The 17,635-nt window shown below is 47.0% G+C and overlaps 1 protein-coding gene across 1 annotated transcript; it reads right to left on the bottom strand.

The window, feature by feature from the left end:
* Positions 1-2,083: 2,083 nt before the first annotated feature.
* LOC129122147 (acyl-CoA (8-3)-desaturase-like) lies at positions 2,084-11,237 on the bottom strand. The gene is made up of 12 exons (XM_054635759.2): positions 10,948-11,237; positions 8,894-9,004; positions 8,421-8,618; positions 7,557-7,658; positions 7,297-7,425; positions 6,103-6,163; positions 5,916-5,992; positions 5,341-5,438; positions 4,938-5,034; positions 4,656-4,735; positions 4,150-4,275; positions 2,084-3,944 (listed from the first exon to the last, which is right to left on the bottom strand). The coding sequence occupies exons 1-12, from the start codon at positions 11,143-11,145 to the stop codon at positions 3,893-3,895; spliced, it is 1,329 nt and encodes a 442-aa protein (XP_054491734.2). The 5' UTR covers positions 11,146-11,237; the 3' UTR covers positions 2,084-3,892.
* Between the last annotated feature and the right edge of the window lie 6,398 nt (positions 11,238-17,635).

Raw genomic sequence — 17,635 nt, forward strand, 5'->3', positions numbered from 1 at the left:
GAATTCAGGCTCACTTGTTAGAACATTGGCACCCCTTCTTGCCAGAAGAAGTTATCATTCTATCTTGGTCTGCAGCTAAATGATGGGTTAGTGCTCATCTGAAAAAGTATTATGCAGGAGGTGACCTAATTAGGATAATACTGCCCACAGGCCTGCCCTGATCTCTTCCTGAGTCAAAGCAAACATTATACAAGGAATTATCACTCATAAAATTGAGTTATTCTTGAATTTTTATATTAGCCTTAGAGGACAATCTAGCACTGCTCCTGCTAATTGGACTAATTAACCTTGGTACTTAGAATTTGTACTTACACTGGAACTGGTATTGATCCACACTTCAGATCATGCTACTGAGTATTTCTTTCTTACTGACAGATTGAAGTATTCTCTGCTCTACAACTTCTCATTTTATGATCCAGTCAGTGCCTCTTCTTTTATTTGACTCAGGGAATGCCAAGTTTTATTCTCTCAAAAAAAAAAAATCACCAGACTGGCAAGAGCCTAAATGATGAGCTGCAAAAATCAAAAAGCCAGGCTGATTCTTAGGAGCAAAGCCAAGAGAGATTACTATGGATCAATCAGACCTTTGGAAATTTTGCCTAAGGGGCACCATCATAACCAGAATTTCATATAATCTGTCATGGGTGTATCATTACCAGTTGCTGTTTCAAAACTATTCTTGGTGGAAATTCCTCCCCATTTTCTGAACATTTGATACCAGTCCCTGCAGGAGACGCAAATCCCAGAGAAATCTCTTCCAGTGTAATCTTCTTCCTTTCCCACCCATGAGCAGTGTTACATTACCGCACTTGTCCTCTACACCTGACCTGCTGGAAATCTTTTTATATTCCTTGTAAAACAACCTTGGGAAGCAGCAAATCCTCTTGTTTATGAGAGACTCAGCTGTGTTCATCATCCATCCTGTGGGATCTACAATCAGCTTGATTTTCCCTACTTTTCTAAAGGTGGGGAAAACTCCATAAAGAAAACCATTCCCCTCTTCAGGAACTTGGGATAATGGATGCAAACATATCCACAAGTTGGGCAAGGACTGCAAATCCACACCATTAACAAGTCCAAATGGGTGGGTGTTGGCAAGGGGAAAACTACAGCAACTTTCAGTTGCCCCATCACCCTTAACTGTATGAACATCACCCTGACATTTGTGTAATTCCAGTTGCTCCATTGCTGAAGATGTTCCTCCCTGATTTGGAAAAAGCAATTTATTCCAGGTTGGAGCCACCTCTTTGTCCAATGATATTCCACTTAACTGGATAATCTTCAAAGCCTTATGAACCTCTGACATCTTCAGGAACAATATCCTCTTCTCCCTGCCATGAGCAGGGACACCTTCCACTATCTCAGGTTGCTCCAAGCACAGTCCAACCCAGTCTCGGACACTTCCAGGGATCCAGGGACAGCCACAACTTCCCTTGGCAACCTATGCCGGGGCCTCACCACCCTCACCGGGAAGAATTCCTTCCCACTACCCCATCTAAACTTCTTTCAGTTTGAAGCCATTCCCCCTTGTCCTGTCACTTTATGCCCTTGGCAAGTCTCTTTCATGATCTGATCCTTCCCTTCTGATCCTCTGAGATGTCCTCCTCCCCTTCTGATGTCTGACTGCCACCCTGTGGCTATTCCACAATGTTCAGGCTCCATTTTTAAGGCCAAAAGGTTTCCACTAGATGGCAAAATTGGGCTGATGTTCTTCCAAGGTCGTGTCATTCAGTGTATTTCTTGATCCTGGAAAACTCTCTAGAAAACTCTTCTCTAGCCTGGAAAACTTCCAGGAAACTCAGCACATTCATACCTGGTTATGCTGAGTCAGGTCCCCTTTCACTCTTACTCTTCAGGACTGTCAATCTGCTCATCTGTGTTATTTTTCCTGGTTATCCAGGCATTTGGTTTATTGCATGGTGAATGTTCCCTCTTTATTGTAGCAGGGAAAACAGGAGAAGCACATTCTGGAGAAAGAGGTTTATGGCAGTTCTCTCTCTGTAGCTGTGGACAGCCATTTGTTCCACCTTTTACAGAGTGAAGACTCTTGCACAGATGTATTTTACTCTGATGACAGCACAAATTGGTAAGACAAGGAATTTTATTAATAGACTTTCCTCCATCCACAGTTGTAATACAAGGGAAAGAAATGGAGCAGGAAAAAACCAAGGTAAAACAATAACTAAGGCCCACTTTCTTTATGGTCCTAATCAACAGGTATTTGATTGTATGATGTATTGTTATTATATAACAATATATTATTATATTATAACAATAACAGTATTATATATATTATATATGTATGACTGTATTATTATTCCCATTACAATTCTATCCTGTGCTTAACAACACTCTTGGCCTGAGAAGATCTATTTCTTCCATTCTGTCTACACCTCATCCTCATTTTGGATGTTGATTGGGAAAAAAATCCTCAAAATCAACCCATCCCTCCTGGATTCTAATCCACCAGTCCCTGGGGGACCTGGGTAATGGAGCATCTTCCTCAGTGATGTGGCAGGTGCTACATCCTGGCTTGGCATCTGTAACGTTGGAGCAGTAAATTAAAAGGCCCCAGAAAATGCAGTAAGACTGTCCAGTAAATCCCACAGGATTGGGGTGTGTTTGGAAGGCACATCATCCAAGAGAGGGAGACCAGCAATGTTTTGGCTGAGGTGTGCCTGTGGATATGCAGCTGAATGAAAAGTTAAACACTTTTAAACAGCAGTCTGACCCCCACCACCTTTCTAACTTCCTTAGATTTGTCTGCTGCTCAAGCAGGAATGCCTCACTCTCCATGGGCCAGGAGGCAGGAATTCTCTCCTTTTAACAAATCACCCAGAGGTCCAAAAAAGCCCAAAGCTTCAGGCACTAATCAGGAGTGATTATGATCACCCTTCACACAGAATCATTGTAGAACGGTTTGGGTTGGAAGGGACCTTAAAGCTCAGCTCATTCCACCCCTTGCCATGGTTTATTGTATTCCACTAAACCAGGCTGCTCCAAGCCTTGTCCAGCCTGGTCTGGAATGCTTTCACTTCCTCTGTCACTCCTGTAGGGATCCTGGGTATGGATGGGACAGGTTTCTCTCTCTTCTGACTCAGTAGTGGCTTCACAACACTCCAAAGTCTGGCATGAAGGAAACCCCTTGCAGATCCCCCCGGATCAGCACCAGTGGCCAAATAACCCAGAGGCTTCCAGAGATGTGGAGAGCAGCATTCCCACAGAATATGGCCCATGGAAAAACTTCCACTTTCCTGTTTCCCTATCTCAATGAGGGCTCTAACTAGATCCTATTCCTAGAGAACTGCTGCCTGCACCTCCCCACCCCACCCACATATGTACAAATTGGTCTGGGAACTCCCTATTACAAACAGGGATTTGAAAATACTGAACTTACCCCATTCCCTAGAGCTTCCGCACTTCTGTAATTCCCATATTCCTTGATTTCACACTGTCCCAACTTTCTTACCACACTCACAATGAGAGCCACCCCAAAAAAGCCTATGTTAGATAAGAAGCTTCCCTCCTATATACTCAGCAAATGAAGGATCAGCAGATGGAAAGGAATCTGTTCCCAATCCCAAAGCTGCACCCAGCTTGGTGGGACACAACCTCCTCCATCCAGCTTCTCCCAAAACTCAGCACCAGAGAAGAGGAATGAAAGAAGCACAAGAAAAAATTAGGAGCACGTATTAAAAAAAAAAAAAACCAACAAAATAAGAAAACCAACCAAAAAAAGGAAAAATCATATTAATTACATTCATCCATGGAATTAAGCAGCACCACCTCCCCAAATCTGGCTTAGCCAGCTCTCCTCAGTGCAGGATCTTCAGGGTGACCACCACAGGAGGCAGCAAGGCTGGGGAATTCCTCTGCAGGGATCCACTGCTGCTTATTTATGTAGATAAGCATCGAGCCAGAGCTCCCCTGAATCTTTCAAAGAGCTGCCAAGAGAGAAACAAGGGAATGAACCCCACATTCCAACCAGAGCCTCATGGGGAGAATTCTACAGACGAAGCAAAGGAGATCATGAAGTGATTTGGGTGAGAAGGGACCTTTAGATGCTGCCCCTTCCTGTCTGTTCCCTCCCCTTTTCACTCCACAGCACTGACAGCCCTTGCCTTGGGCACACAGCGGGTCAATACTCACTGCACGATGTCTGCAAAGGCTGTGAGCAGAGGCTTGCACTGGTACTCAATGCCATACTTGGCACACAGGGACTTCACCAGAGGGGCCACCTTCCAGTAGTTGTGCCGTGGCATTGTAGGGAAAAGGCTGTGGGAAAAGGAGGTGCTGATTCAATGGCATCCCTCACCACCACGTGGAATCCTGGCCCCGCTGCTGGGCCTAATTCTGGAAGTGCCCCCAATTCCCCTTGTGCCAAAGCCATGGGTGCTCTGCAATGTCCCTCTCGTGTCCCTTCAGTGCCTGTGCTGGGAATTCTCCCCCGTGTGCCATACAGCTTGATCTGAAGTGGTGCTGGTGCTCACTGGTGCTCCAGAAATTTTCATTTTGGAGCTCCTGTTCCACCCCCACACAAAGAGCACAAAATGGAACCCACATTATCTTTTGTTCCTGTCTCAGCTGATAGAGGGACCTCAGAGGCTTTTCAGCCCTGGTCCTTGGAACTATTCCCAACCCCTGTTTCCACTTACTGGTGCTCAATCTGGAAGTTCAGGTGGCCACTGAACCAGTCGTTGAACAAGGACTGACGAACATTGCAGGTTGCCTGGAGCTGAAAGGAAAAAAAGAAGTCCTGGTTTAAGTATTATTTTAGCAATGCCAAGTCTCAAATACAGGTTTCTCATCCCCACAGGAATTCTGGCTGGACACAACAGCTCCAGGACTTATTTCCAGCCAACATGAGGTGGCCAGGCTGAAATAGATGGATTTTACACACCCAGAACTGTCACATATCTCCATAAATAAGGTCTCACCTGGGTAGAGAACCAGTCCACATTCTTATCATAATCAATGTGCATGGGGATGTGATTCATTTGTGTGACCCAGACAAACCAGTTGCTTTCTATAAACCTGTGCAAAAACAAAAAACCATCACAAATCACACACCCATGATGTGACAAGTCAGTACAAAACACTTGTGCACACACCAGCTGGTTGCTGCCTGACAAAATAAACACCAGAAACACAAACAGATCAGACCTACACACACCTTCCAACTCCTGCAGCCTGACAAGAAACCCTGTCCCACTGAAAGGATCAGGAGAGAGAAGAACAGGGAGTGATGAGAAAAATAACCAGAGGGCTGGAGAAAAGCAGACACGAAGGAGTGATACAAACTAGGCAGAGAAAACGTTGGAGCTGTCAGTTGAATGATACCTGACTAGCAGGTGGAGCCCCAGGGTACCCTTCACACCCAGGAAGGGCAAGTAGGTGAGGTAGAATCGGATGTAGAAGGACAGCATCCAGGCCAGGTCCTGTAGTACAGGGGACAGGCAGAACTTCATTAGAAGGAAGAATTTCTGACTTCTGAATTTACCATCGCTCCCTTTAAAATCTCCCGTAACATCTTCTACTGATCAATTTTTCCTCCCCAGCTTCATCACAAAGGAACTTGACACCATTCCCTGTGCTCAGGAATTATCCTGGTTCCATGAGCCCAGCAGAGGGCCAACCAGACAGGACATGCTCTAAAGCACCACATTTTCCCCTGGATCTAAAGAGGAACCAAGCAGTGAGAAAACCAAAACCCAGAACACCAGAGAACATTTTTTGTTTCCCAGAGGATCTTTCACAAAGAAAAGCTGTGGAAGATCCCCCTTTGGCAAACACCATTCCCAAATCTATACCCACATCCTTTGCTGCAGACACATACAACTCCCAGTAAATCTGGCACTGGAATTCATCCCTAAACCCAGGAGAAGCCCCCTCTGGCCCCTGTGGAGCTGACTCACCACCCACTGCTTCCGCTGCACGGCGAAGTAGAAGATGTACCACTGGAAATAAAGTGGCACCAGCGCTGGGGGACCGACTGCAGGGACAAACAGAGCCATGAATTATCCCAGCAGGATGGGATGGAATGGGAAAACAAGGGGCAGAGTGACTGCTGGTCATGGAACTGCACAGGGGGAGGTTACTCACTGATGAAGAAGTACTTGTGCTGGTGGTTGTAAGGCATGAATTTCTTCTTTTGCACACCAAGCTGTTAAAATACACAAATTACTCAGGCCATGAAGACACCTGTGCACACACTCCTTAACTTCCAGGAGATCTTGTATCCAACCAAGCCAGCATCTACCATCCCTGGGGACCTCGGCCTGGAGGAGTTTTCACCCTGCAGAAGGGGCTGGGCAGTGCCTTGCACACACACAGCGACCTGCACAGGAAGCTCTGCCCCTACAGAGGGCAGAAGCTGCCTAAAAATGCTAAAATAAAAACCCACACAAACAGTTTGCTGACAAAGCAGAGCTTCAGAATTAAAAACATCAAGCTGTGGTACTGTTATGATACTGTTAATGAAGATGGCAGTGTGTGGAACTCCCATCTCCTTGCAAATAGTCTGGAAAACAGAGAAGTGAGCATCTAAGCATGAAACTGTGTCCACAAGAATGAGGGTGAACAGATCCCTCTGAGGCTGCTCATTTTTCAATGTTTGCTGTACATACATAACAGATCAAGCCACTGGCTTCCTTAAGGAATGCCATGATATCCCTGTACATGCTCAAATTAATTCCCAATAGCCCATCCCTTAATTTCAATACAAATCAGAGCCTTTAAAGTGACACTATGAATTTACATAGCCTTTTTTTTTAAAGGACAGCAAATGCTAAAGCCACTCATTTAACTGCAGAGCTGTACCAGAAATAGAGCTGGACTCCAGATGGGAACCACTGTGACACCCACTGCCAGGCTGAGACCACTGAAATAGCTTCTTTGATCAGGAATTGTAAAAGTTCCAGACAGCCCTGGCTTGTCATCTGCTGCTTCCCATCTGATCCCCAGATCACTACAATTAGTCACACTGATCTTGGCAAAAGAGAAAAACTTGTAGTTCTGATCTTCATAAAACTGAAATTCTCTCATCAAGGGAAATAGGAACTTGTAATTGTGACAAATATTTCATTCTTATCATCCAACACTGCAAAAATAACTTTGAGTGAAGCTTTAAGAATACAAAGGTCTCAGAATTGCTGGAATATTACTGAGGAATATTAGGGACTAGTGGAAGGCAAAGCAGCACCATATAAAATCATACTAATTAGTGTCCAAGCTCTCTGCAGCTTCCCAAATTTTGAATCCTACTGCTGTCACTTCCCAGCTTCTCTTAGGTCTCACCTCCACAGAGAGGGTTTTCCCAAGAGCAAAAAACAAGGGGTGCATGTTGACATCGGGATCCTTCCGGAAGCAGTTGGGTTTGGCGTGGTGCTGGAAGTGGAGGTGATTCCACCAGCTGGCCGGGGCTCCCTGTGGGAATGGATGAGGAGAAAGTGCCCTAAACAAGGTGGATCTTCTGCCCTCAGTTCTCTCCTTACCCTGGGATTGGCTCTGGCTGCAGAGCAGGGCTCTGGCAGCCCCTCCCCACACCCCGTGCTCACCTTGAGGTGGCCGATGACAAACTTGTGCACCCAGTGGTTCCACCTGGACTTGCTGAAGACTGACAGGTGTCCAAAATCATGCTGGAGCCAGCCAGCCTGGGCCTGGAATGAAGAATACAACAGTGCTGCTGGGGAAAAAGAACTGCCAGGAGGGTCTGTGTCTGAAAAGGGCTTTCTTCTCCCACTCCCACGCTCCTCACAGCGTATCCCTGGATAGCAAAAGCGCTTCCACTGCCAGGGCCCAATCCCAACTCTCCTTTTTCACTACACACCAGTGCACTCCAGACTCTGCCTAATGACTTTTAGTCCTGGACAGTTGTTTCCATGAGGAAGGGAAAAAAAGTCTTGGGAAAAAAACAGCCACAGAGCTGAGAACCAGCATTTATTCCCTCACAAAACTGCTCTGAAATCAGCAACAAAGTCTCCTTTAAGGAGCAGCTTGCTGCTGCCTCCTCCAAGTACTTGTAATTCCAAGGGGATCACTGGCCACGGGAGGAATAGCTGGGGCTTTGAGAGCTGCTCTGCCCTCTCCTCTAACTCCCTGCAAGTTCCCATGGGAACACAGTGGCTTGGCCCCTGCACACTGCCTCGGAGTTCTGGCACCGTGGAGCTCAGGAGCGGGGCACAGCTTTCATCGTGTGGGGAAGGCTGGAATAAGGAAAGCTTTGATGGAATATGGGGAGGAAAAAGCAAGGCAAAGCCTGCTCTGCCACAGCAGCATGTGTAGTTTTGCCTTTTGGTGGAATCCAGAGAGAAGCAGGATTTGGGGAAGTCCATCATGATATGATCTGTCCCTTGCTTACGGCAATAAGCCCCCAAGTCCCAAATTTGGCTTTTTGGGGCTTATTTTGTGTAGTTGCTCACCTGGACAGTGCCCAGAAGAACAGCAGAGAAGAGGAAAGGCACCAAGGATGCTCCAAAATACCAGATGATGAGCCAGGCTGCAACATCCAGCATCAAGATGTGGCAGAGATAGAGGATGAAAAAGGCGTGGTTGGGCTGGAGAAGCCCCATCCTCTCCACGGTGGCACGGAGCTCACGGAAATCCTCCACCAGCTTTTTCTGTGAGGAGACCCAAAAGCATCCACTGGTCAGAAAACACCTCAGGAACATCAATAGGAGCATAGTTTTCCTTCTCAGGGATGAAAAAGGGGAAAGCTGAGGGTCACCTGGAGACAAATCTTTGCTAAAACTACAAATAATGATGTGAAATGAAGCTTCAGCCAACAGTGATTCCAGGAGATCCTGTGATCTTATGTACAGGGAGTTCTGCCTGCCAGTCAGAAAAGTTAAACAGCCCAATTTCAACCCCAAAACCAAGTTTTTATGACACTCACGTTCTTGCTGGGCTCAAAGCTGGGCTGATCTGGTGCCAGTTCCCCAATCAGGAGAGGGTTCATGTACTTCCTTACCAGTGCCTTGTCAAGATGAAAAGCAATGAAAGGATCCTGAAATGCAGACAGAGGAACAGGATGAAGAAAAACCATCATTCAGGTGGCAGCAAAAGAAATCTATTCCATGATATGCTGGACCATTCAAAAGATTCCTGTTGGGGAAAGCAGTTACTTTTATTATTGAAATGAGGTGTCAATCTCCATGGCAACCAGGTGAAAAAACTCACTAGTGGCTGTTATCACTACAGATTCTGTCCCTATATTTAAATTACAAATCTTGTAGGCACACATGGCACTTTGGCATCTAATTCCTGATCTCCCATTTACCTCCTTTTTGACATTTCCCTCCTGATGCCCAAATTAGCATATTTTTACAATCTTCCTCAACCTAAGGATGTGGATTTTTTTAATTTTCTGGGACAATATTTGCTTGCTGGGCATTATTTTGTAAGATTCCTGCACCGTGCATTGTTTATCACTGTAATTACTAGGCCATCATTGTGTGCTTTTAAAATAAAATGTGCTTTTAAAAGATCTCTGGTCAGGAAAGGGGTTAAAAATCTCGCTGGTGTTGCCAGCTCTAGGTCAGCTGTAGCATCCTCCCTGCTCAGGGTCACTGAATAAAGGAGGGAAAAAGAGAGGGGAACCAGCATTTGCATTTTCTCATTAGAAAAGGAGGGAAAAATGGGGAGGAGTATGTGGGCAGAGCAGGGGAGGATGGTACCACACATTTAGACCAATCCTTTCCATGAAGGCTGTAAAACCTGGAGTGCAATCCCAGCTGGGGGTTAGGGGACGGCTGACTGCACCTTCTAGAAATCAGAACAGCGAACCAGAGGAGTTCTTCCTTTACTTCCCAGTTTTTCCTGGTTTTGTGGAGCCTTGTTCTTTTGACCCCCAGGGACAAAACCACCGGGAAATAAAACTTGGCAGGGGTTTCTGAGCGGTCAGCAGTTCAACTGCAGCCGGCAGTGGCACTGATATCATCACCATCACCTAAAGAATGCAGCTGGCTGCAATCCCACCATGCAGCCCTGCTCACTCCATGGGCTGACCCTTTCGTGATCACAGAAACTCAGAATGTTCGGGTGAGAAAGGCCCTTCAGAGCTCATCTCATTCCCCCCTGCCACGGACACCTTGCAGGTTGCTCCAAGCTCCACCCAGCCAGCCCGGAACACTTCAGGGATGGAGCTCCACCACTTGTCTGGGCAACCTGTGCCAGTGGCAGGGCTTTGAAAAAACGCACCCTGCTCTCACAAAATGTTGCAAATTCACTTGTAATTTTTGGCTCTAAATGATATTCCTACCATGGGATATTCACGTGGAGATTTCAAGTTCCAGCCTGGCTGAAACACGGTCCATCAACACCATCCTAGAGGTGGATTCCCACCCCATATCCACCCTTGGGTCCAAACGCGCGCATTTGGAGAGATTCATGGAAAAGGCACAAGCAGACAAAGGAAGAAAACACCACTGGCAAAGCCACCCTACTCCAGCAGCATTTACTCCACTCTGCAACAGCCGCTGGCACTCAGATACGAGTGATTCATTCCTTTTTCGTGACTGAAATACGACTTTCAGTGAAATTCTGCTCTAGTGCCATCTCTCGGGTTGGGGAAGTTGGAGGAGGGCGAAGGCAAACAACAACTCTGTCACCGCGTGTGCCACACGGGTGGCAGCACCCGATACTCCTCTGCGTGCAGAAATTACGGACGATATTTGGGTTGCTTTTCATTCCCGCCTGCGGTTTTTCAGTCATTCCTCCAGCAGCGCTTCCTCGTAACAACAATTCCAAACAATTCCCGGCGGAGCGTGCGCGCTGTGTGTCCCCTTGCACACCGCTCCCAGCGCACCGTGTGTGACACAGCCCAGGGTCCGTGCCTGCTCCCAGCCCCAGGGATCCTGCTCCCAGCTCCCAGCCCCCGGATCCCGCTCCGCGCTCATCCCTCCTGCAGCCCTCCCTGCCGGGCTGCCGGGGCCGCAGCCGGCCGCTCACCGTGGCGTCCTGCCCGGCGTAGTGGCTGATGACCCGGGAGCCCCCCGGGTGTCTCCGGCAGAAGTGGCTGATGTCGTACACCTTCCTGTCGATCACCAGCCAGCGCTCCTGCGGCGCCGGCCCCCGCCCGTTCCGCTGCCCGATCTCCTCCCAGGTGAAGCGCCGCATCTCCCCCCGCACGGGCTCCGAACCCTCCATGGCCGGGATCGGCTCGCCCGGGCTCGGCTCGGCTCGGCTCGGCTCGGCTCGGCCCGGCTCCGCCTCCCCGGAGCCCCCACGCCCAGCCCGGTCCCCCCCGCCCACTGGGCTGCGCCCGCCGTGCGCCCGCCCCCGGGGCCGAGAGGGGCGGCCGGGATGCTGGGGCGCTCGGGGGTGGCACACGGAGGGAAGGGAGGCCGGGCTGTCCGGGCTGGGATGGCTCCCGGAGTCACTTCGCTGAGAGCAGCGAGTCCCCCAGCACTGCCCAGCCCATCAGCCACAGAACCACGGGAGCGTTCGGGTTGGAAGGGAGCTCTGGAGATCATTCAGTTCAACCTGACCCTGCCAAGGATGGCAGGACACTGGGACAGGCTGCTCAGGGACCTCAGGAAGGATGTGGAGTCCCCCTCTCTGGAGTCTCCAAACCCACCTGGATCCTGTGCCACCTGCTCCAGAGGACCCTGCCATCCTCAATGTAAAGAAGTTCTTCCTCACGTTGAGGTGAAACTTCTGGAGTTTTTAGTTTATAGCCTTTGCCCCTCGTCCTGTTGCTGGGCACCATGGAAACACATTTCCAAATGCCACATACACACGGTTTTTAAATCCCCCCAGCCGATTCCACCACTGCCCCGACAGTCTGCTCCAGGGCTTGTCAACCCTTGACAACAATTCTCCCTCATATCCAACTTAAACCTCCCCAGCACACCTTGAGGCTGTTTCCTCCTGTCCTGTCACTTGTTACCTGGGGGAGAGACCGACCCCCACCTGTCTCCACTGCCCTTCCAGGTGATGCCTAGAGAGGCTACCTGGAACAGAGGCTAGAAGAGTTAAAGGAATAAAGTAGGTATTTATTAAAACGTCTTCAAAGGATACACCTTGGGCACAGCAAGAGCCTGGCCATGTCTCTACCCAAGATTGACCTAAGATGAAGGACTGGTCATGAGTTTTCACACTTTTATCAGTTTTGGTCCATTTACCTATTGGGGTTAATTGTCCAATTACAGCTTCAGGTTATGAAGTCCCATCCTCCTAGTTTGCTCTCCTCATTCACTGTTTACACTGGGCTGGAAGCTGCAACTGTGTCCTTGGTTCTGGGGCTGGAAAAAGATTGTTTTGTCTAACTAAACTGTGAAGACAACTTTCTAACACTTTATGTGAAGTTCAGAGTTATATACGAATGCAGAATCTGAAAAATATGAAAGCTAAAACTTAAGGCACCACAGGGAGTTTCCCTTCCTCACACGCAAGTTCCTTCTTTTGAACCACTTTTACAACCTGTTTCTCCTTATTTCTATGCTGACTGTGACATATCTTCCCTACCCTTGATTTTGCTTCCCCTTTCCAGAAGATCCTTCCCTCTCTTCCATCTGTTCTCCCTTCCAGCTGCCTCAGCCTTTCCTGTTCCTGAGGCTCCTTTTGGCTGCTCATGCCTGGATATGCAGCCAGAGGGAGGGAAGGTGTTGCCACAGGTAAATCACATCAAAACCCTGCAGATGATTCTTCAGACAGCCGAATAATGCTGGAAGAGTGAATGATGCTAAAACAGACCAATCCCTCTGTGTGGGACCTCATCCATATGAGTTACAAATTTAAATTCCTCTCCCTACACTCATTTCCCTTTCCACAGCAGCACCAGCCTTCTCCCTGAACTCTTGTTATTGATCCCAGATTTCTTTGTTTCCATTCACACCTTCCAATCTGACCTAGTTACAGCAATTCCAGTTGAAGGTAACCATAGAAACAAAGAGCCACCAGGCTGCATCACCTGATGGCTACATCACATCTTGGAATTCTGTGCCTGCAAAACACTGGATGGAATGTTTTTATTTCCATCCCTTCGGCAATTCATATTAATAAACATTAATAGATGATTAGTATCTTTTAAAATATAATTGTCCTCAGAACAGTGCAGTAATTATTTCAAATTATCTTTTTTCCCATCATCAATTGCACAACAGAATATTTATCCTAAATTTAGTTGATATTTATGATCTTTTATCATGAATACAGGCGACATGAAGAGATCAGTTTTCTTTTTCCTATATTTGTTAAAAGCAAATAAATTCCATCTTCCTACACGAGTTAAACCTTTGGATACTTGCTTTGAGGGATCTTAACAGGCAAAAAGCACCACTAAACTCCATAAAATCCATTCTTGTTCCCTTCATGTGCTTCCTATAGTTTCAGCAGCTATAAGGGCTGTTAAGTCTTATTAACACAAATTATACAACAGCATTTGGAATTTTCTTCCAAGCTCCTTCTGACATGAAATCCCTGGCTGTGATTGTTTTCCTCTCAGCAGATGATTCAAGACAAGCCATGGAAGCTCCTGGAATCACCAGCCCTAAGCAGGGAAGGTTTCTGTGTCCTGCCAGTTGTCAGCAGTGTTTGTTTGCCCTGCCCTTGCCCCACTCAGGATCTCAATGGGTGTCTCAGGGACAAGAACGGGACCTTTGTCATGAAAACTGCCAGGGAAAAACCAGCTGCTGTTATAGACTCACCAGCATCCTGCATCCAGCTGGGATTCCTGGCATCAATCCCTGCTGGAACACAATTAACCAGGTAAAATAAGTCCTTCAGTGCCCTGACTCCTTGTTTTGCTTTCACTGCTTCCACCTCTGTATCTGCTGTCACCATCATGCTGTGACCCAGCTCCCCAGACTGCCAAAACCACCACCATGAACCAAACCCATTACCATGAACCACCAAAAATCCAAGGGGAGGTGAGAGATGCTCTTTGGTTCACTCCTCTGCTCAGCCTGCAAATCTGGTGACCAGAATTTGGAGAAAATATATTAAAATTCCTTATTTCACTACCATGATTTGGCTGGAACTTGCTTTAAAATACCCAAGTGACCTGGGTGGTGAGGCATCACTAAATATTCACTAAATATTTGAGCATCTGGTGACCAAACCAGTAATCAGGGAAAGAGGGAGATGGGTTGAAAGGATTGCAGTCTCTCTTTTCTCCTTTTAGAGAAAATGAGTTACAATGATGGATAGTGAGGTCTGAAACCACAGGGGAAAAAAAATAAAAGGAAAACAACAAATGCCAAAAAACAGTTTAAAAGGGCAGAGCCTAAAAGAAGACTCAGTTCTTGGCTTTGATTCAGGCTAAGTAAAGCTGAAGATTCCAGGCACAAGGGAATTGTGGTGGCATGATTTACAAGCTTCTGTCATCAGTGCAATTAAAACAGCCACGTTGATGAAGCAAATGAAGCAGGAAACTACTAATTTAGTCATTGTGTTACTACCAGGGAAGAGCTTGACAGCTCCCTGTAACACCATTCCTACACCAGGCTTAGGATGCACTGCAAGCATCTGTGTAACACCAGCAGAAGAGGGAGAAACTGGAAATATTGTCTTTATTCTTGTTGTATTATCAGGAATGACCTGGAATACTGGAATAAGTTGGCCTAAATGAGTTAGTGGTCTATCCAGAACTCTTTGTTAGGGTTGCTAACACTTCATACCCACAATAAAGTCTTGATTTTCCATACAAACAGCATAACTTCATGGAATATTTGCTCAGTGCTCTGCTCTAATAACTCATCTGACTGATAAATGCAAAAGTGACTGTTTAGATGCAAAAAAGACTGAGATTGTGAGGAGTTTGCATCTTGGCAGGGAAATCACCCAGGAATTACTCTGTGAAAGGGAGAAGATAAAAATAAGCTTATTTTTTGTCCTTCAGAAATCATAAATTCAGATTAGCAACTGAGGGAGCGAGGTGGTGGCTGTTTAGAGTTCTACACTTTTGAAAGCAAAACCTGAGTAAGGAAAAAAAAAGGAAAGGATCTGATGATAACATGGGAATACCAGCAGGACTTTCACTAGAAACCATTACAAAGCAGCATCAGAACAGAGCACTTCTCCCCTTATTCCTGGTCTGCTGGAATTCCAGTGTCTGCTGCTGTCTGAGTGTGATTCCCTCCCCTGCTCCCCTGGCAGTTTGTGCCCTGACCCTGATAAACCCACGGGCAGCCTGAGATCCACTGCAGAATGTGGAATCCCTGCCAGCCATGGCCACACAATGGGGATTTCTGTTCCTTTGTTGGTTGTTTCCCTCTCTAAGTTCCTCAGCTCTCAGCCACTCTCCCAGGACTAGAGAAAAAGTGGAATATGTCAGAGTAAAAAATACCAAGTAAATCTTTGGTAGCAGTTTGTTTTAAATGCATGGACTGCAACAGCATTCCAACCTAATCACTGGGTTCCCATGCCTCAGGCTCCAGGCCCCCATTCCCTGCCTAGCTATTTCCCACTGTGTTTGAATTTATTATTCAATTTATTATTTATTTTTATGTTCAGAGCTCCTCAGCCTTTCCCTCTTGTGAAAGACAGAGAAAACCTGAGGTCCTTTCTCTCCTCACATGTATTTTTTTGGAAGAAAGGAAAAAGGTATCAAAAAGACTATTAAAAGTGCCAAAAAGTTTAAAGGTGCAGCTAAATCTGATTTTCACTCTGTTTCCCTCCCCAAATCCTCAGTTCCTGCACTCTTCCCCTTCAGAAAGCTGCTCTGTGTCTTTCCCTTGTTCACTGCTCTTTCCTGCTGCCTCCTTTTCCCACCATGCCAAGATGCCTTGGAGCCATCTGGCCTTACCAAGTGGTGGATCTCATACTATAAACTGGGTGAAAAGGAGGATTTTCCCTGCATCCATGAGGATTGCAGCACAGCTACAGGGCATTTCCATGTGCTGGTGCCAGTCTGCGTGCTGCTGTCAAAGTCTAGTCCTTTCTGAAAACCAAATTAAAAGAAACTTATCAGACCTTGGCAAAAAAAACCTTATCAGACCTTGCCTCCTACATAAAACTCCACAATGGGATGAGACAACAAACACAGAAAATGTTGTGGTTTTGCTACATATTTAAAGTGCTTTCCTCAGGCAAAAGGAACTTTTTTAACATTAAACCAATGCACGAGACAGTGTAAAGATACCTGAGCTACCAATTTTCCCGGCTTTTTCACCATTCCAGTCTATTCCAGTAAGAAATCCCTCACTGACTCATTAGCAGAAGAGCAGACATGCCACTTCTGCAAAAACTCTCCCACTTTTACATCCCCCCTTCCCATACTTTGCTCCCTTTCACAATCCTCACCTTTTCTGCCCACATCTCGTGACTCTTTGGTTAAACTCAGGGCTTTTATGTCCCTCACACAAGCTCTTTGTGCTGCTAAAGCTACACCGGGCAGCGACCGCAGCCTTTCACCCACTTGGCCATAGAGCAGAGCCTGTTCTCCTCTCTCTGCTGGGGCTGGTTTGAGTCCCAGGAGCCAAAGCAAACTCGGAACAAGCCCTGCCTGAAGCCTGACAGCCTGGCTGGCTGTGCTGCAGGAGGCTGAGAGCAGCAGGGATTATTTCAGAAGCATCTTTCAATGGCTTGTCATTAAGTTACAGTGCAGTTTTCCATGGGATATATCCAGGTGGGGAGTTCTGGGAGCTGATTTTGATTCCTTGTCCATCTACAGGTAAATTCCAAAATGGAACAACCTCCTTTTCAGCTTATTTCATAGAATCAACACAGAATCCAGGAATGGTTTGGGTTGGGAGGGACCTTAAAGCTCACCCCATTCCAACCCCCAGCCAAGTTGGATGGGGCTTCCACTGTCCCAGGTTGCTCCAAACCCCTCCAACATGGCCTTGGACACTTTCAGGGATAGGGCAGACACAGCTTCCCTGGGAAATCTGTGCCAGGGCCTCAGCATCCTCAAAGGGAAGGATTTCTTCCTGAGTTGTACATATGCAGGCCCATCTACAGGACTAAAATCCCCAAATTCAAAGAACTCAGCGAACTTTTCCCTCACCACAAGCAACAAGTTTCAGGTCCACCTTAATGTGGTGTCTGGCTGTAATTTAGTCTGATCCTTGTCACAGGGCTATTTTGAACCAAACTAAATAAAACTTGCATGTCTTAGGAAAACATTCCTGTCATTTCTGACTTTCCTCACCCCACACCACAGGCAAAGATTGTCTAACAGGCTGAAGCCATCCTGCAGCATTAACACCAGGCAGAAACAGAGGAAAGCTCTGGCATGCCTTGGCACAAAGCTAAAGAGGAGAGATTTGAATTGGAAGAAATCCTTCCCTGGGAGGGTGCTGAGGCCCTGGCACAGATTTCCCAGAGAAGCTGTGGCTGCCCCATCCCTGGAAATGTTCCAGGCCAGGTTGGATGGGGCTTGCAGCAACCTGGGATAGTGGAAGATTTCCCTGTCCACAGCAAGGGATTGGAACTGGATGTGCTTTAAGGTCCTTTCCCACCCAAATCCTTCTGTGATTCTATGATTAACCCTCTGGGTTCCTTCCCCTGCTTAGGCCCTTTTCTGCCTCTACAGAAAGGATTAATGATCCTCCCACTTATTCATGCAAAATAATCACAGGAAAAGATTCCTATTGCCAGGAAAGCTGGGGATCACACCTGCCTGGCCCTGGAAAGTGGCCACACGTCCTGTAAGAGGTAGGCAAAGCCTCAGGGAAAGAGGTCTGTGTTGTTT

This window comes from Agelaius phoeniceus, chromosome 6, assembly GCF_051311805.1.
Source record: "Agelaius phoeniceus isolate bAgePho1 chromosome 6, bAgePho1.hap1, whole genome shotgun sequence".
In the NCBI taxonomy this organism is placed as follows: domain Eukaryota; kingdom Metazoa; phylum Chordata; class Aves; order Passeriformes; family Icteridae; genus Agelaius; species Agelaius phoeniceus.

What these genes read in the sequence shown, in the direction of transcription:
- LOC129122147 (XM_054635759.2), bottom strand. Translation starts at nt 11,145, where the DNA reads ATGGAGGGTTCGGAGCCCGTGCGGGGGGAGATGCGGCGCTTCACCTGG. An exon ending in GGAAAACCCTCTCTGTGGAG is followed by an intron (nt 6,164 to 7,296) that starts GTGAGACCTAAG and finishes GTATTTTAACAG; the next exon opens with CTTGGTGTGCAAAAGAAGAA. An exon ending in GCCTTTGCAGACATCGTGCA is followed by an intron (nt 3,945 to 4,149) that starts GTGAGTATTGAC and finishes CTCTCTTGGCAG; the next exon opens with CTCTTTGAAAGATTCAGGGG.